This window comes from Scyliorhinus canicula, unplaced genomic scaffold (assembly GCF_902713615.1).
Source record: "Scyliorhinus canicula unplaced genomic scaffold, sScyCan1.1, whole genome shotgun sequence".
Lineage (NCBI taxonomy): Eukaryota > Metazoa > Chordata > Chondrichthyes > Carcharhiniformes > Scyliorhinidae > Scyliorhinus > Scyliorhinus canicula.
This window is the reverse complement of record NW_024055461.1, coordinates 2,610,345-2,630,839: the sequence shown is the minus strand read 5'-3', so window position 1 is coordinate 2,630,839 and position 20,495 is coordinate 2,610,345. Positions and strand designations below refer to the sequence as shown.

At 46.4% G+C, this 20,495-nt stretch overlaps 2 protein-coding genes and 1 long non-coding RNA gene across 3 annotated transcripts in view; all 3 read right to left on the bottom strand.

Moving 5' to 3' along the window:
* Positions 1–20,495, bottom strand: part of LOC119959603 (zinc finger protein 774-like) — a 1,152,970-nt gene that overhangs the window by 157,510 nt on the left and 974,965 nt on the right. The window lies entirely within an intron of this gene.
* LOC119959658 (zinc finger protein 271-like) overlaps positions 3,863–20,495 on the bottom strand; it is a gene marked incomplete at its 3' end in the record, with an annotated part of 544,877 nt that continues 528,244 nt past the window's right edge. The window contains exon 3 of the mRNA XM_038787840.1: positions 3,863–4,592. Coding sequence (XP_038643768.1) covers positions 3,863–4,592 — 730 coding nt within the window. The remainder of the gene's footprint in view (positions 4,593–20,495) is intronic.
* On the bottom strand, positions 4,639–10,190 carry LOC119959623. The gene is made up of 3 exons (XR_005459239.1): positions 10,086–10,190; positions 8,155–8,270; positions 4,639–4,989 (listed from the first exon to the last, which is right to left on the bottom strand). It is a non-coding gene; the product is annotated as an uncharacterized LOC119959623 (long non-coding RNA).

Below are 20,495 nucleotides of genomic sequence, written 5' to 3'. Positions count from 1 at the left end.
AACAAGCAAAGAAGTTAACCCTTTCCCCTGACAGCACGGCAACAATTTGAAATAAAGACTTTGACTTTTAAAGATTTGGCTTCATCCCATTTGTTGGGGTCATATTTCCAGCCGTGGGAATCATTGTGGGCGGGATGGAGATTTGCTGGAACATTTTTTTAATAATCCTAATCTTTATTGTCACAAGTAGTCTTACATTAACACTGCAATGAAGTTACTGTGAAAAGCCCCGAGTCAGCACATTCAGCCTGTTCAGGGACACAGAGGGAGAATTCAGAATTGTCATGTGAGAGTACCTTTAAGAACTGGGTGTTTATCAAATAGCTGTGGTGAAGACAGACAGCCCAGCTCCACCCACACTCTGATATCACTGCAGCTAATTGATAAACACCCAGTTCTTAAAGCTACTCTCACATGACAGAATGTCCAAATTACCGAACAGCACGTCTTTTGGGATTTGTGGGGGGAAGCCGGAGCACCCGGAGGAAACCCACGCAGACACGGGGAGAACTCTCCAGTGTGAGCGTGTTGGTGAGTCAGCAGATCCATTTTGCTTCTAAAGCTCTTCTCAAAGTCGGAACACATAAAATGTTTTGTGTCAGAGGGAACATGTTGGTGTGAAGTGAGATGGGTTCGAGTTATAGGGTTTTACAGCACAAAACAGGGCCCTTTGTCCCATTGTGTCTGTGCCGGCTATCAAGCACCAATCTATTCTAATCTGTTTCAGGGATTATTACCATCAACTCAAACAAACTCCAGCTGTCAGGATGAACATGGTTCTGTCCTGGATGTGATTTTGGTTCAGTCCTGGATGTGATTAACATCAATAACAGCAGAATCCTGGAGGCTCTTGTGAACTCGCTGGTGTGTCTGCAGGGTAGATGACCAAATGAATCCCTTCCCACACAGGGAACAGATGAACGCTCCCTCCCTGGTGTGAATGCGCTGGTGTTTCAGCCGGAGGGAATGCTGTGCGAATCCCTTCCCACACACGGAGCAGGTGAACGGCCTCTCTCTAGTGTGACTGAACTGGTGAATCAGCAGATCCATTTTGCCTTTGAAGCTCTTTTCACAGGCGGAACATTTAAAAGGTCTCGTGTCAGAGTGAACACGTTGGTGTGAAGTGGGGTGGGTGGACTGAGTGAATCCCTTCCCACACTCCAGGCAGGTGAATGGTCTCTCCCCAGTGTGATTGTGCTGGTGTCTCATTGGGATTGATAACTGAGTGAATCCCTTCTCACACACAGAACAAGTGAATGGTCTCTCCCCAGTGTGAACTCACTGGTGATCCAATAGTTTGCGTAACTGAGTGAATCCCGTCCCACACTTGGGGCAGGCAACTAGTTTCTCCCCAGTGTAAACTCGCTGGTGTAACAGACAGCTGGATAACTGAGTGAATCCCTTCCCACACTCAGAGCAGGGATACAGCCTCTCCCCGGTGTGAACCCGCTTGTGTATCAGCAGATGTGCTTTTCTTTTAAAGCTCTTCTCACAGTCGGAACATTTAAAAGGTCTGGTGTCAGAGTGAACAACTTGGAGTGTAGTGAGGTGGGTTAGTCTAGTGAACCTCTTCCCACACTCTGAGCAGGTGAATGGTCTTTCCCCGGTGCGACTGCGCCGAGAAATCTCCAGCATAGACGGGGATATGAATCCCTTCCCACAGTCCCCACATTTCCACGGTTTGTCCATGGTGCCGGTGTCCTTGTGCCTCTCCTTTTGGGATTATGGGGATAGGACAGGGTAAGTACACCTGGGTGGGGTGCTCTTCTGTACGGTTAGTGCTAACTCGATGGGCCTAATGGCCCACGTCTGCACTGTAGGGATTCTATGATGCTGCCAAACCTGTTGAGTTCATCCAGCATTAGGCAGCACTGTAGTACAGTGGTTACCACTATTGCTTCACAGCTTCAGAGTCCAAGGTTTGATTCCCGGCTTGGGTCACCGTCTGTGCGGAGTCTGCACGTTCTATCCGTGTCTGCGTGGGTTTCCTCCGGGTGCTCCGGTTTCCTCCCACAGTCCTGAAAGACGTGTTGTCAGGTAATTTGGACATTCTGAATTGTCCCTCAGTGTACCCGAACAGGCGTTGGGAGTGTGACGACTAGGGGATTTTCACAGCAACTTCATTGCAGTGTTAATGTAAGCCTACTTGTGACAACAGTAAAGATTATTATTATTTCCTGTTTTTACTCGATATTACACACATTTTTAATCCACAAATTATGTTTATTGAACCACTATGCCATCAACTACCAGGGCCAGGGGCAGCAAAGTAGTTAGCATTGCGCATCACGGCGCTGAGGTCCCAGGTTCGTTCCCGGCTCTGGGTCATTGTCGGTGTGGAGTTTGCACATTCTCCCCGTGTTTGTGTGGGTTTTAAACCCACAACCCAAAGATGTGAGGGGTAGGTGGATTGGTCACACTCAATTTCCCCTTAATTGGAAAAAACGAATTGGTTATTTTAAAAACTACAGGGAGCAGTGTGTTGATGTTTCAGCTATTCGGTAGGATTTTCTCTCACAGTCTGATGTGATGGGTCTGTATGGGGATATTTCCCTGGTACTGTACATGTCTTTGGGTGTTTGTGTATTTTAGGGAGCAGGTAGAACTCCTTAGTTCGACCTGTTGTCCCCTCAGACATTCCATCTGTTTTTGGTTAATGTGAGTCTGAGTTCTTCCAGTCTGTCTCTAATTCCCCTTCCTGTCTGGGGTATATGAGTCCAGGTAGCATTTGTGTTGTGATTCGTGTTGTCTAGTTGTCTGCCTTGTATCCAGCAGGTATTGTTGTTTCTCAATAATGACTGTGTTCCTTCGGCGCTGAGGACCTGGGTTCGAATCCCGGTCCCGGGTCACTGTCTGTGTGGAGTTTTCACATTCTCCCTGTGTCTGCGAGGGTTTCATCCCCACATCCCAAAGATGTGTCGGTTAAGTGGATTCGTCACACTAAATTGGAACTCTAAATTTAAAAAAATAAAATAATGACTGTGCTGCTACCCTTGTCTTCTGGACATATCCGTGTTGGATCGAAGCTCCCGGATTGTCTGTCTCTCTCTCTCGTGGTAAGATTTTGTTTGTCTCTTGTATTTCACCGTGACAGGGCAGAGACCTGATTGAAGGGATTCAAACATGGGAGTTCTGGGAAAGATGGACAAGGATTTGGGAGGTGGCAACATGTTCAAAGTGTTTGGAGAGGAGGCAGTAATGAAGATAGGGCAGTAATTTGTAAGGAAGGCAGGGTCAAGGGTTTGTTTTATTGAGGAGGGGGTGATGATGGCAGATTTGAAGGACAGAGGGACAGTACCTGAAGAGAGAGAAATGTTGACAATATCCATGGTCACAGGGTAGTTGGCTGATCAGTAGCTCAGTGGGAATAGGGTCGATGGAGCAGGAGCTGGGTCTCATGGACAAGATGAGCTCTGAGAGGGCATGAGGGGAAATGGGAGAGAAACTAGAGAAAGATGTGGGTTCAGGGCTCGGGAAAGGATGAAATTTAGAGACAGTTTGGTCCGGTGGGATCGTGGAAGAGAGGGAAGCAGCAGAGGCGGCTGATCGGATTGACTCAATCTCAGTCACAAAGAAGCTCCACAAGCTCCTCACACGTCTTGTTGGAGGTGAGGATGGAAGATACAGGGGAGAGCGAGAGTACTTCAAAAGGAACTAACTTGTGTCAGAGTAATTAAAAAGTTTCAACACACTGCGTATTTCACACAGATCTAATTTATTTGACTTTTAGCCAGAATATTAGCCCCTGTAAATGGTCTGGAGTTTGTTATCAGCAGCCAGAGACCCAAATGAACATGGTTCAGTCCTGAATGTGAGGAACAGCAAAATCCAATCACTGTGGTTACTTGTGGCCTCGCTGGTGTCTCAGCAGGTGGGATGACTGAGTGAATCCCTTCCCACACTCTGAGCAGGTGAATGGTCTCTCCCCAGTGTGAATTCGATAGTGGTTCTGCAGGGTGGATGACTGAGTGAATCCCTTCCCACACTCGGAGCAGGCGAATGGTCTCGCCCCAGTGTGAATGCGCTGGTGTGTGGAGAGAGCGGATGACTGAGTGAATCCCTTCCCACACTTACAGCAGGTAAACGGTCTCTCCCCGGTGTGAATTTGCTGGTGTGCAGTGAGGTGAAATGATCGTCTGAACCCAGTCCCGCAGTGAGAGCACCTAAACGGCTTCTCGTCAGTGTGAACACGTTGATGGCTCATCAGATTCCCAGAACTTTTGTAGCACTTCCCGCAGTCTGGACATTGAAACGGTCTCTCATCGGTGTGAACTCGCTGGTGATTCAGCAGGCGGGCTGAAATAGTAAATCCCTTCCCACACTTGGAGCAGGAGAATGGCCTCTCCCCAGTGTGACTTCGCTGATGTACAGTGAGGTCAGATGATCGTCTGAACCCAGTCCCACAGTGAGAGCATCTAAACGGTCTCTCATCAGTGTGAACACGTTGATGGCGCATCAGTTCTGCAGAACTTTTATAGCACTTCCCGCAATCTGGACATTGAAACGGTCTCTCATCAGTGTGAACTCGCTGGTGACTCAGCAGGTGGGATGACTTAGTAAATCCCTTCTCACACTTGGAGCAGGTGAACGGTCTCTCCCCAGTGTGACTGCGTCGATGAGTTTCCAGCTTGGATGGGACAGTGAATGCCTTCCCACAGTCCACACATTTCCATGGTTTCTCCTCGGTGTGACTGCATTTGTGGCTTGTGAGGTCTGATGATTGAATGAATCCTCGTCCACACACACAACACGTGTACGGTTTCCCCGCACTGTGAACGATGCTTTCTCCTTCCATGTTCAGTGATATTTCGATGATGTTCAGGATATGATAAATTGAGGACTCTGTCAGATCCTGATGTGATGCTTGGTTTGCCTTCCCGAACAGGCGCCAGAATGTGGCGACTAGGGGCTTTTCACAGTAACTTCATCGCGACAATAAGCGATTTTCATTTTCATTCTCCAGACTTTGAAACATCCCCTTCGACCACCCTGTGAAATGGATTCAAAACAGAAAACAGGGAGTGAGAGAGAACCCACAGAAACACAAAGGCAGATTGTGAAATTGAGCTGAATGAATCTGGTCATTTGTGGGGACGGCTCTGGGAAAAAGTGACCATGAAAACTGCTGGATTGTTATAAAAACACAACTGGCCTCTTTGGGAGGAGAGAGAAAGAGGTGAAGAGGGATTTTATACAGCTACAAGACATATTAATCGGGTAGTTGGAAAATCAAATTCGATCTTGAGCTTCATAAACCGTAATATTGATACCAAAACTATGCTTCTGGTGGCACGGTGATTAGAACTGCTGCCTCACAGCGCCAGGGACTCGGGTTCAATTCCGTGGTGACTGTGTGGAGTTTTCACTTTCTCCCCGTCTCTGTGTGGGTTTCCACCCGGTGCTCAGGTTTTCTCCAACAGTCTGAAGAAGGGCAAGTTCAGTGGATTGGCCTTGATAAATTGCCCCTTAGTGTCCAGGGATGTGCAGGTTCGGTGGGGCTATAGGGTTAGAGAGACATGGTAGGAGTGTGGGCCTAGGCATGGTGTCCTTTCAGAGAATAGGTGCAGACCAGATGGGCCGAATGGCCCCAATTTTGCACTTAAGAATTCTATGGTTCTAATTCTATTCTATGAATCTTTATAAAGCTCTGGTCACCACTCTTCAGGAAGGATGTGAAGGTTCTTGGAGAAGGTGCAGAGGGGATTTACCGGAATGGTTCCAGCAGAGGAGGTTGAGGGAGATTTGATTCAGGGACACAAGATTGTCAGATTTCGATCAGGTGGGCAAAGATCGTACAAGCAGCCGAGACACAGATTTAAAGTTTTGGGTAAAACCTGGATATAAGATCCTGAGGGGTCTTGACAGGTTGATGTGGAGAGGATGTTTCCTGATGTGGGAGAATCTGGAACAAGGGGCTCACTGTTGCAAAATGAGGGGTCACCCATTTCAGATGGGGATAAGGATTTGTTTTTCTCTTGAGGGTTGCAAGACAGTGGGTAGCATAGTGGTTAGCACTGCTGCCTCACAGCACCAGGGACCCAGGTCCAATTCCCACCCTGACTGTGTGGCGTTTGCACTTCCTCCCCGTGTCTATGTGGGTTTCCTCCGGGTGCTCCGGTTTCCTCCCACAGTTCAAAGATGTGCAGGTTAGGTTGAATCGGTTCGGATTATATTCGCTGGAGTTCAGAAAAACGAGGGGGGATCTCACAGGAACGTATAAAAAGTGGGTGGCGCAGTCGTTAGAACTGCTGCCTCATGTCGCCGAGAGCCCGGGTTCGATCCCGGACCCGGGTCACTGTCTGTGTGGAGTTTGCACAGTCTCCCTGTGTTTGCGTGGGTCTCACCCCACGCTAAAGTTGCCCCCTAATTGCAAAAAAAGAATTGGACACTCTAAATTTACGTTAAAAAAAAACAAGGCAAGACAGAGTAGATTCAGGAAGGATGTTCCCGATAGTGGGTGTGTCCAGAAATAGGGGTCACAGTCTGAGGATACAGGGTAGACCATTTAGGACAGAGATAGAAGATAGAAGATAGAAGATAGAACAGTACAGCACAGAACAGGCCCTTCGGCCCTCAATGTTGTGCCGAGCCATGATCACCCCACTCAAACCCACGATTCCACCCTATACCCGTAACCTAACAACCCCCCCCCCTTAACCTTACTTTTATTAGGACACTACGGGTAATTTAGCATGGCCAATCCACCTAACCCGCACATCTTTGGACTGTGGGGGGAAACCGGAGCACCCGGAGGAAACCCACGCACACAGGGGGAGGACGTGCAGACTCCACACAGACAGTGACCCAGCCGGGAATCGAACCTGGGACCCTGGAGCTGTGAAACATTTATGCTAACCACCATGCTACCCTGCTGCCCGAGGAGAAATTTCTTCATCCAGAGAGTGGTGAGCCTGTGGAATTCGTCGCCACAGGAACTAATGAGGGCCAAAACATTGCATGTGTACAGGAAATAGTTAGATACAGCACTGAGGGTGAAGGGGATCAAAGGATATGGGGGGAAAGCGGGATTAGGCTATTGAGCCTAATCAGCTCTGATTGTAATGAATGGTGGAGCAGGCTCGAAGGGCCAAATGGTCTCCTCCTGCTTCTATTTTCTATGTTGCTGCATATCTATGCATGTAAATGGTCCAGGAAGTATGAGGAAGAATGTTTTTACACAGCCAGTGGCAATGACCTTAAACTTGCTGCCTATGACAGAGTTTGGAAACAGACACAATAAATGATTTTTTTTTAATTGGATAGAAACCTGAGAGAAATAAAGCTGTTTGGATACAGAGACAGAGCAGGAGAATGACTCTGACTGGATTGCTCCAGATAATAATAATCTTTATTAATGTCACAAGTAGGCTTATATTAACACTGCAATGGAGTTACTGTGAAAATCCCCAAGTCGTCACACTCCGGCGCCTGTTTGGGTACACAGAGGGAGAATTCAGAATGTCCAATTCACTTGTGGGAGGAAACCGGAGCACCTGGAGGAAACCCACACAGCCACGGGGAGAACGTGCGGACTCCGCACAAACAGTGACCCAAGCCGGGAATCGAACCCGGGTCCCTGGTGCTGTGAAACAACAGTGCTAACCACCGTGCAGATTAGAGAGCTAGCATGGACTCAATGGACTGAATGCCCTTCTCTGCTCATAATGACTAACATTTTTTGTTTTTCTTAATTTTTAAAATAAATTTAGAGTACCCAATTCATTTTTCCCAATCCACCTACCCTGCACATCTTTGGGCTGTGAGGGCGAAACACACGCAAACAATGTGCAAACTGCACATGGACAGCGACCCAGAGCCGGGATTGAACCTGCGACCTCGGCGCTGTGAGGCAGCAGGGCTACCAGGGACCTCGGCGCCGTGAGGCAGCAGTGCTACTCACTGCGCCACCGTGCTGCCAGCTGACTCTGACATTTTTGTGTAATCTCGCTTTGTAATTTATCCCCGGGGGGTTCAGATATCACTCGGGTAAATCTGAGCTACACTCCCTCAGAGGCCATTCTTTCCTTCCTCAGATTTGTTGCCCAGAACTATTCTCCAGATTTGGACTAAGCAGGGCTTGTGAATCTCGGGGCTTTTCCAGTCACACTGAGACCTGAAATCTTCCCTCAGAGACAGAACAGACAAACCTTTTACCTTCCACACCCAGATGCTGCAGAAATTCAGGTTCTGATGAACCGAGTGACTCTGTCAGATCGCGATGTGACGTTTGGTTTGAGTTTCCCGTCTGTTAAACCTCCACTTCCAGTATCCTGTCAATTTACAGAAACCTCACTGTCAGTTTAGAATAGAAATTCACAACATTTTCTCCTCGCCAACTTTGATTAAACGTGTTCCTGGAGGTTTGATCACATGACCTGTCACCATCCTGGGTGGCGGTTTAGCACACTGGTCTAAATCGCTGGCTTTTAAAGCAGACCAAGGAAGGCCAGCAGCACGGTTCAATTCCCGTACCAGCCTCCCTGAACAGGCGCCGGAATGTGGCGACTAGGGGCTTTTCACAGTAACTTCATTGAAGCCTACTTGTGACAATAAGCGATTTTCATTTTCATTTAATTTCCTCCAGCCATTAATCAGTCAACACATCCATCCTTGTGACACACTGCCTTCCTTGGCCAATTGGGAAGCAAAAGGACTCCTGACCTACCAGGAAAATGTTTGACTTGGGCAGCACGGTGGTGCAGTGGTTAGCATTGCTGTCTCACGGCGCTGACGTCACAGGTTTGATCCCGGCTCCGGGTCATTGACCGTGTGGAGTTTGCACATTTCACCCCCACAACCCAAAGATGTGGTTAGGTGGATTGGCTACGCTAAATTGCCCTTTCATTTGAAAAAAATGAATTGGGAATTCTAAATTTATTTTTTAAAAAGTAAAAAAGATTGACTAACAGCCAAACAACCTTTATCCCCTTTTCAATATTTTTATATCCGCTGAAGAGAAATGTTCAAAATATTTTTTACTGATCTAGTGACCCAAAATTAATAGTTTTACTGTCCAAATCATATTCCAGAGTCACAAAGATATTTGTACTGTCCCAATGATCTTCCAGGCACCCAGGTATGAATCTCACCAAGGCAGAAGGTAAAATTTGAATTCATTGAAATTTTACTTTAAAAAAATAAATTGAGTGTACCCAATTCATTGTCACGGGACGCCCGTTCATCCGCTGTTGCAGCGTCTGCATGGTCTAGCGAATGTACCACGCTTCGGGGGCTTATTGGGGGTTTGTGAATCCTCCCCGCCCACCTGCCAGGGTTTCCTTCCCAGGCAGTTCCCTTCCAGTCGGGGAACACTTCAGCAGTCAAGGGCATTCAGCCTCTGATCTCCGGGTAAGCGTTCTAAGGCAGCCTTTAGGATGCGCGACAACGCAGAATTGCCGAGCAGACTTATATCCAAGTCCCGCACACATGAGTACGGCCTCAACTGGGACCTTGGATTCACCCCTCCACCATCTGGCCTGGGCTTGCGAAATGCTACCAACTGTCCAGGCTTGAGACAATTCATACTTCTTTAACCTGGATTCCCCCTATCTCTGGATCTGTCAAGACTTAATTACCTGCAAATGCTCGCATTCAAAGCATTGCCTGGCATCTTGACTTTCCTTATGTATATATTTCTGGAACATACTATTCATTCACCTGAGGAAGGAGCAGTGCTCCAAAAGCTAGTGATTTGAAACACACCTATTGAAACTTTAACCTGGGTCAGGCTTCTTACTGAGTTCACACCCAGTCCAACGCCGGCATCTCCACATCACAGTGTCACAATGCCCAGGGACTGATTGACGGCAGGTTCGGACCAATAGAAAGAGGGGCGGAGCTGGAGGACCGAACAAGGGCGGCTTGTCCTCCAGCCAATCAGAGTGAATGGGAGGCGGAGCAAGCAGGGCCTCTCGCTCCCTCCGCATGCGCGCCCGGCCACCCGGGCCTGTCTCGGGGAAAAGCACTGAGCAGCGATCGCCAATTCAACTCCATATCCGAGCTTCGTAATCCGAATTTAGGCCTACACGAGTGTTTATGAAACCTCCCGACCCATCCACCAGCTCCATCCCTCCCTTATGACTCACCCGAGCTGAAATTGACCGGTTGAGAACTTCCACCCGACAGCCGAAATCCTGATCTATCATCGCACTGCGCATGCTCCAATTCACGATGGTGATTGGGGCTCAGTCACGCCCCTGATTCACTGCGATTGGTTGAAGGAGCAGCTGGGTCCTCCAGCCCCGCCAGTTTCTTTCTATTGGTCCAGGGCTGCCGTCAATCACTCCCCGGGCATGGTGATGTGGAGCATGCGCAGTGCCGATGCAGGACTCAGCCGGGAGGTTTCACCGGAATCAAACCCGTGTCCCTTTTGCTGTGAAGCAATCACTGTGTCATCGTGGGGTACAGGAGCAGAGGTACCTATGTGTATATGTGCAGAAGTCATTAAAGGTGGTAGGATAGGTGAAGAGAACAGTTAAGGCATATGGGTGAGCACGGTAGCTTCACAGCTCCAGGTTCGATTCCCAGCTGGGTCACTGTCTGTGTGGAGTCGGCACGCTCTCCCTGTGTCTGCATGACTTCCCTCGGGTGCTCCACCGTTCCTCCCACAATTCCCGAAAGACGTGTTTGTTCGGTGAATTGCACATTCTGAATTCTCCTTCCGTGAACCCGAACAGGTGCCAGAATGTGATGACTACGAACTTTTCACAGTAACTTCGTTGCAGTGTTAATGTAAGCCTACTTGTGTCAATAAAAATTATTAAAGGTTATTATAATATTCTATAATAAGGGCATGGAGTACAGTAGCAAGCTGGTTATGCTGAACTTATATGAGACACTAGCTGGACCACAGTTGGAATATTGTGTACCGTTCTGGTGCCACAGATTCTGCTGTTAATCACATCCAGGACTGAGGTCAGAGGGTTTCCCTCTCGACTGGTCGGTCTTCCAATTTTCACTCCAGTGGACTGATTCTCTTTGAGCAAGAGCACATTTCCACTGCAATGATCTGCAAATGCAGATATAGTACATTAATTTTATCCTGTTTAGTAAATAGTCTTTTGCCTACCGCAAAAGGTGTCCTGTCTTGTCTTTCATCCGCCCTCATTCCGAGTGTTGGCCGCTGTCTAGACAGTCTTTCTCACTGATTTCTCCACTGCTCTCACTGCTTGTCCCAATGAGAGGCCAGTCCACATTCTGATACTATCCACCTAGGCCACCTTGGGCTTTCCTTGTGCACAGTTTCTAGGTGCCTGGCATTACCTCTTTTTCCAAACACTCCCTTCCTATTCACAACACATGTCCAAAATACGTGAGCTTCCTTGATATCACTGCCTCAAACAGGTTCCTCTGAACACCAGCTTTCTCCAGCTCCCACTCATTCATCCACTTTGCCGTCCATGACACACAGAATACCCGTCTGAGTCCTTTCAATTCAAACACTTTTATTGGAGCCTCGTCCGGCTTCTTGATGCTGCAGCTTCACAGCCGCACATTGTCACCGGCCACACAAGGGCTCCAGAAGATGAATGTTCATTGTAACCCAGATGCTGCGACTGCTCCACACTCTTAAGTGAGATCACACACCATGACCCTTCAGTCTGGCCTGAACATATTTGTAGACCTCTGGGGAGTGGGAAGTCAATACAGTTCCAAAAACAAGTAGCAGGATAGAGAGTAAAGAAATAGTCCGGAACCGAAGTTCAGGAAGTGCAGCCAATGGCAAAATGCCAATAAGTATAAAGGTGGCACAGTGGTTAGCACTGCTCTCTCATGGTGCAGGGGACCCGGGTTCGATCCCGGCCGCGGGTCACTGTCCGTGTGGAGTTTGCACATTCTCCTTATATCTGCGTGGGTCTCACTCGACCATCACAAAAGATATGCAGGGTACGTACGTGGATTGGCCATGCTAAATTGCCCTTAATTGGAAAAATAATTGTGTACTCTAAATATTAAAAAATAACTACGGTGAGTATACTGGTTAAACCAAAAGAGGTAAATAATAAACCAGTGAATAAAGCAACAGTCTGAGGGGCATGTTGGGGTCTCGCTGAAGTAAGAGATAGACAAACTAATGCACGGAGCGTAAGGAATAAACTAGATGAGCTTGTTGCTCATTCTGGGTGAGTGTGCTTTACACTCAATTTGGCTCTGTTTCGTTACTTAGCTTTGTAGTCGCCAGGTATTGTTAAGATACCGCCACAAGTTTCAAGGTCAAGTTCAAGCAATAAAACCATACACCAATTAGTAAGTTCAAACAAATGAGTTTATTATAATACAATTATAAACTACTCATTCACACGCTAAAGTGACTAAACTATTCCTACCACTAAATAGACCGATATTTATCTGAATAAGGAACTGCCGGATCAGGGGACAAGGGCCTCTTGCTCTGCACTGGGCCGCAGACTTCAGGTTGGTACGGGTTAAAAGGGGTCAGGAGTGTCTATCTCTGGTAGCGATCGTTGTGAGACACTTACTTGCTGGCGGCTGCTGTCCGAACCTCTCTCTCTCTTCGGTCAAGGTCTTCTTCGGTAAAGGCTGATCGAGAGGGCTGGTCAAGAGAGGAGGGCTGGTCAAGAAGAACAAACCTGAGTTTGGTGACCTGTCTTTTATAGATCCCAGGGCTTCGCGCCCTTTTGGGGCGGACCCTCTATCTGCTGGGGAATCGATTGGGTCTCTTCCCAATCGATTTGTTTGAATCCCCCCAATACTAAGGCTGTCCTCGACTACTGGGCGGGCCTTTCAGGTGCTTTGTCTTCGAACCCCGCTTGGTGCCGGGGTGTCTGGCTTCCCATACAATGTTGCAATCACTTCCCTATTTGTGCCCTTTGTCCCTGGGATCGTTCCATTACTATGCTAACTATCCCGGAGATTGCTTCATTAGTATGTGGAATGTTCGTTTCGGTGCTGTCTGCTCTCTCAGCAGACAGAATACACATTGGCTTGGTGCAGCCTGCTTGTGCTGCAACTTTGTCCATTTTACCCTGCAAGCTTTGCGTTCCTCCATTTTGTATTGAGGGAATGGCAACTTCGGTGGCTACAAGCTGCAGGTGCAAATTCTAATAAAGATTATGATGCAATAAGTATTACAGAGACATGGCTGCAGGATGGTCGGGACTGGGAAACTAAATAAAGCTGATTATAAAGTTTGCAGGAGGGACGGGGGAAGATGGCAGAGAGGGCGGAGTAGTCTTACTGATTAGTATACTGTCTCCTCTATGGTGAGGGAGGATAAATGGAGGGAAAGAATCCAGTGGAGAGCATATTGGTGGACTGACGAACAGAAAAATATCTAAAACTGTAATGGGTGTTGTGCATCGATGCCCTGTTGGCAGTTCCGAGTGTTAGATGTGTAAATGCAGAAATTAGGCATGTGTGTAACAAAGGCAGAGTAGTATTAATGGGGGATTTTAACTTACACACAGATTGGGAGAGGCGACAAGCAGCTGCAGAAAGGTGGTAAATTTCTGGAATGTGTCCGGGATAGTTTCCTGCAGTAATATGTTCCAGATGTAACAAGGGGACAGGCTATATTAGATTTAGTTCTGAGTAATGAATCATATTTAATTAGTAGACTAACTGTGCGGGAACATTTATCAAATAGTGATCACAACATGACTGAATACAATGTTGGGTTCAAAGTGAAAAACACAAATCATATACTCAATTTTAGACTTGGGTAAGGCTGGATTTTAATGGAACGAAACCGAGACCGTCACGGTAAACCGGAACATCTGTTAATGGGTCAAACAACTGAAGATCTGTGGAGAATATTTAAATAAACATTAATGAGATACAGAGCAAGTGTGGACCCTCAGAGGAAAAGGCTCCACTTCACACAAAAAAACGGCCTGGACAACTGAAGAAGTTTGGGACAGCATAAAAGTAAAAGCGAGGGCTTACAAAAATGCAAACCTTGCACAGATCCGGACAAATGGGAGAGATACAAAGACCAGCAAAGGGTCACAAAGCAGATATAAGGGCTTAAAAGGGATATGAAAGGAAACTTGTAAGGCACATCAAATCAAAAAGAAGAATTTTATAGTTATATAAAGGAAAGCGGGTGGACAAGAGTAATGTAGTCCCACTAAAAGCTGAAAATGGGGATATTGTCAGTGATCATGGGGAAATGGCAGACATGTTGAACAATTAGTTTGTCTCGGTGTTTACAGTTGAAAAGGAGGATACTTTTCCGGAAGTCCCATAAAATGACTAGTTGATAGAGAACAGGGATTTCATACAATTAACGTAAGTATAGCATCAGTAACTAGGAAATTAATGGCACTAAAGAGTGACAAATCCCCAGGACCTGACGGGTTCCATCCGAGGGTGTTAAAGAAAGTAGGGGAGCACATTGAAGATACCTGAACTATAATGTTCCAGAGTTCCCTCGATTCATGAATAGTCCCTCTGGATTGGAAAATTGCACATATCACTCCACTTTTAAGAAGGGTGAATGGGGGAAACAGGGAATTACAGATGGGTTAGCCGAATATCTGTGGTGGGGAAATTGCTGGTCTATAATCAGGAATGGGTAGCTGAACAGCTCGAAAAGCTTTGGTCAATCAGGGGACCCAGCATGGATTCATGAAGGGAAAGTCATGGTTGCACATGAACACTCAGTTTGAGTTCCATCAAGGTAAATTGGCTCCTGACCTCATTACAGCCTTGATTCAAACATGAAAAAAGAGCTGAATGCCAGAGTTGAGATGAGAGTGACTGCCCTTGACAGCAAGGAGCCTGAGCAGAACTGGAGTGAATGGGAATCGGGGGAATACTCGCCGCTGGTTGGAGTCATACCCGGTACAACGGAAGATGGTTATGGGGTTGGAGGTCAATCATCTCCGCTCAAGGGTTCCTCAGGGTAGTGTCCTCGGCCCAACCATCTGCAGCTGCTTCATCATTGACTTCCCTTCCATCATAAGGTCAGATGTGGGATGCTCGCAGAAGACTGGACAATGTTCAGCACCATTTGTGACTTCTCAGATAATGAAGCAGTCCATGTTCAAATGCAGCAAGACCTGGGCAATATCAAGGCTTGGCCTGAGAAGTGGCAAGTTACATTCACACCCACACAATGCCAGGCAATGACCATCTCCTACAAGAGAGGATCTATCCATCACCCCTTGATATTCAATGGCATTACCATCACTGAATCCTCCAAAATCAACATCATGTGGTTTACTATTGATCAGAAACTGAACTGGACTAGCCATATTAATACTGTGGCTACCAGAGCAGATCAAAGGCTACAAATCCTATGAAGTAACTCACCTCCTGACCACCCCCCCCCCCCCCCCCTCACACCACACCCCTCAAGGCCTGCCCACCATCTACAAGTCACAAGTCAGGAGTGTAATGGAATACTCTCCACTTGCCTGGATGAGTGAAGCTCCAACAACACTAAAAAACTTAAACACCATCCAGGACAAAGCAAACCGCTTGATTGCTCCCCCTTCCACTAACATTCAACCCCTCCATCACAGACGAACAGTGGCAGCAGTATGTACTATCTACAAGATGCACTGCAATAACTCGCTAAGGTTCCTTTGGCAGCACCTTCCAGAGCCACACCACTATCATCCAGAAGGATAAGAGCAGCAGATACCTGGGAACTCCACCGCCTCGAGGCTCCCTCCAAGGTCACTTGCCACCCCGACTTGGAAATATATTGCCTTTCCTTCACAGTCGCTGGGCCGAAATCCTGGAACTCCACTCTAACAGCACTATGGTGTAGCTACACTTCAGTTACTGCAGCAGTTCAAGAAGGCCGCTTCTGAAAGGCAACTAGGGATGTACAATAAATGCCTAACCAGTGACACCCACAGAGAACATAGAAAATTACAGCGCAGTACAGGCCCTTCGGCCCTCCATGTTGTGCCGACCTGTAAAAACCCTCTAAAGCCCATCTACCACTATTCTCTTATCATTCATATGTCTATCCAATGACCATTTGAATGCCCTTAGTGTTGGCATTCTACACCCTGAGTAAAGAACCTACCTTTGACATCTGTCCTATATCTATCTTTCCTCAATTTAAAGCTAAGTCCCCTCGTGCTAGACATCACCATCCGAGGAAAAAAGGCTCTCACTGTCCACACTATCTCATCCTCTGATCATCTTGTATGCCTCAATTAAGTCACCTCTTAACCTTCTTCTCTAAAGAAAAACCGTTCAAGTCCGTCAACCTTCCCTCATAAGATCTTCCTCCATACCAGGCAAACATTCTGGTAAATCTTCTCTGCAGCCTTTCCATGCTTCCTCATCCTTCTTATATGTGGCGACCAGAATTGCACGCAATATCCAAATACGGCCGCACCAGAGTTTTGTACAGCTGCAACATGACCTCATGGCTCGAAACTCAATCCCTCTACCAATAAAAGCTAACACACTGTACGCCTTCTTAACAACCCCTCAACCTGGGTGGCAACTTTTAGGGACTTTGTACATGGACACCGAGATCTCTGCTCATCCACACTACCAGAATCTTACCATTAGCCCAGTACTCTGTCTTCCTGTTATTCCTTCCAAAATGAATCACCTCTCACTTTTCTGCATTAAACTCCATTGCCACCTCTCAGCCCAGCTCTGTAACTTATCTACATCCCTCTGTAACTTGTAACATCCTTCGCACTGTCCACAACTCCACCGACTTTAGTGTCATCTGCAAATTTACTCACCCATCCTTCTACGCCCTCCTCCAGGTCATTTATAAAAATGACAAACAGCAGTGGCCCCAAAACAGATCCTTGTGGTACACCACTAGTAACTGGAATCCAGTGTGAACATTTCCCATCAACCACCACCCTTTGTCTTCTTCCAGCTAGCCAATTTCTGATCCAAACTGCTAAATCACCCTGAATCTCATGCCTCTGTATTTTCTGCAATAGCCTACCGTGGGGAACCTTATCAAAAGCTTTACTGAAATCCATATACACCACATCAACTGCTTTACCCTCATCCACCTGTTTGGTCACCTTCTCGAAGAATTCCATGAGGTTTGTGAGGCACGACCTACCTCACAAAACCGTGTTGAGTATCTCTAATCAAATTATTCCTTTCCAGATGATATACATCTTATCTCTTATAAACCTTCCAAGACATTTCCACAACAGCAGTAAGGCTCCCTGGGTCTATAGTTACCGGGGTTGTCTCTACTCCCCTTCTTGAACAAGGACACTACATTTGCTATCCTTTAGTCTTCTGGCACTATTCCTGTAGACAAAGATGACTTAAAGATCAAAGCCAAAGGCTCAGCAATCTCCTCCCTAGATTCCCAGAGAATCCTAGGATAAATCCCATCCGGCTCAGGGGACTTATCTATTTTCACACTTTCTAGAATTGCTAACACCTCCTCATTATGAACCTCAAGCCCTTCTAGTCTAGTAGCCTGTATCTCAGTATTCTCCTCGACAACATTGACTTTTTCCTGTCTGAATACTGACGAAAAATATTCATTTAGCACCTCTCCTATCTCCTCGGACTCCACGCACAACTTCCCACTACTGTCCTTGACTGGCCCTACTCTTACCCTAGTTGTCCTTTTATTCCTGAAATATCAATAGAAAGCTTTAGGGTTATCCTTGGTCCTACCTGCCAAAGACTTTTCATGTCCCCATCTGGCTCTTCTAAGCTCTCTCTTTAGAGCCTTCCTAGCTAACTTGTAACTCTCGAGCGCCCTAACTGAACCTTCACGTCTCATCTTTACATAAGCTTCCTTCTTCTCTTGACAAGTGTTTCAACTACTTTTGTAAACCATGGTTCCCTCGCTCGACCACTTCCTCCCTGCCTGACAGGCACATACTTATCAGAGACATGCACTACCTGTTCCTTGAACAAGCTCCACATTTCAATTGTGCCCATCCCCTGCGTTTCCCTCCCCATCTGATGCATCCTAAGACTTACCTCATCGCATCATAATTGCCTGTCCCCCAGATATAACTCTTGCCCTGTGGTATATACGTATCCCTTTCCATCACTAAAGTAAACGTAATCGAATTGTGATCACTATCACATCCTGTAAGTTAATTTTTAAGAAATGTTATTGAATTTTTTGAAGATGTGACGAAGGTAGTGGACAGTAGAATGTCTATGGATTTTATCTATATGAACTTCCAGAAGGCATTTGACAAAGTTCCACATGAGAGACTGTCAACTAAAGTGGAAGGCCCGGGGGTAGTGTCTTGGTTGGGTGACCTGTACGACTTCCTGTGATTAGAGAAGAGAAGATAAAGAATGAGTTAAGGGGCTCTTTAGGGGGGGTTAAAAGACAGCTGAGGAATGTTTGTGACCGTGTTTGAGGGGCTGTTTGTTGCAGGGGAGTGGGGGTGAAAAAGCGGAAAAATCTGTACAGACTGTACAGTTGATTGTTGGGAAGTATGTTTAAGGAGTGTTTGTTCGCTGTAAATTGTTTTGATACATGTTTGTTATAAAATACATTTAAAAAACGTGGAAGTCCATGAAGTTGAGGGCAAATTATTGACATGGTTAGGAAATTGTTTAGCTGACAGGCGAACGAGGGTGACGATAATTGGTAAGTATTTTAATTGGTATGATGTGACTCGTGGTGTACCACAGGGATCTGTGAGGGGCCTCAATTATTCACACTATTCATTAATGACTTGAATGATGGCATAGAAAGATGAATCCAAATTTACTGGTGGTACAAAGTTAGGTGACATTGTCGACAGTCCAGATGATTGCATAAAATTGCAAGGAGATAGTGACAGACTTGGGAAATGTGCAAAAGTGTGGCAGATTGAATTTAATGTCAGCAAGTTTCAGGTTACCCATTTTGGACCGAAAAGGATGGAGCAGAGTACTATCTAAATGGATAGAGATTACATAGAGTTTGTGTCCAAATAGACTTGGGGTTAAGGTGCACAGATCCTTAAAATGCTATGAACAAATGTAGAAAATGATCAAAAGGCTAATGGAATGCTAGCCTTTATATTTAGAGGATTGCAGTACAGAGACACAGAGCTTATGATGCAACTATACAACACCCTGTTTAGACCCCACTTGGAATACTGTGAGCAGTTCTGGGCACCACACCTCAGGAAGGATATATTAGCGTTGAAGGGATTGCAACATATGTTTACAATAATGATAACTGGATTACAGAGGTTACGTTACAGGAGAGATTACACAAATTAGGCCTATTTTACATGAATTTAGAAAGTTAAGGGGTGATCTGATCGAAGTATTCAAGATACTAATAGGGAAAGACCGAGTAGATAAAAATAAAATAATTATACTGCTGGGCAATTAGAAAACTAGGGGCAGAGTCTAACGATTCAGATGAGACAGTTCAGGAGAGGTGTTTGGAAACACCTCTTCACTTAAAGGTTCATGGTAGCACAGTGGGTAGCACTGTTGCTTCACAGCTCCAGGGTCTTGGGTTCGATTCCCGGGCTTGGGTTACTGTCTATGTGGAGTCTGCACATTCTCCCTCTGTACGCATGGGTTTCTTCCTGGTGCTCCGGTTTCCTCCCACAAGTCCCAAAAGACGTGCTGTTAGGTTATTTGGACATTCTGAATTCTCCCTCTGTTTACCCAAACAGGCGCCGGAATGTGACGACTCGGGGGCTTTTCACAATAACTTCATGATAGTGTTAATGTAAGCCTACTTGTGACAATAAAGATTATTAAATTAAATAGGTTGGTAGAGGTTTGGAACTCTGTCGCACAAAAGCAGTTGAAGCTAGAACAGTTGTTAATTTTAAATCTGAGATAGATAGATTTTTGTTAAGCAAAGATATTCAGGGATATTAACAAAGGCAGGTGTATGGAATTAGGCCACAGATCAACCGTGATCTCATTAAATGGGGGGACAGGCGTGAGGGGATGAATGGCCTACTCTTATTCTTGTGACCTTTCAAAGATCTAGAACAGACATGATAGAACATAGAACAGTACAGCACAGAACAGGCCCTTCGGCCCTCAATGTTGTGGCCGAGCCATGATCACCCTACTCAAACCCACGTATCCACCCCATACCCGTAACCCAACAACCCCCCCTTAACCTTACTTTTATTAGGACACTACGGAAATTTAGCATGGCCAATCCACCTAACCCGCACATCTTTGGACTGTGGGAGGAAACCGGAGCACCCGGAGGAAACCCACGCACACAGGGGGAGGACGTGCAGACTCCACACAGACAGTGACCCAGCCGGGAATCGAACCTGGGACCCTGGAGCTGTGAAGCATTTATGCTAACCACCATGCTACCCTCCTGCCCAATGGGCCAAAATAGTTTCCATCTGTACGATATCATTCTACAAGTGAATATTCAGTATCATAGACAGAGAGAGGAATCACTGACGTGTGATTGGAGCTAGCCAGAGTCAGCACCAATCAGTAGAGGAGAGAGAGAGGGAAACACATAACAGCCTTAAAACCTCTGCTCTTCTTGGATGCAAAAGAGAACTTTCAGAAATTATAGAATTTACAGTTCAGATGGAGACTATTCATCCCAGGGAGTCTGCACT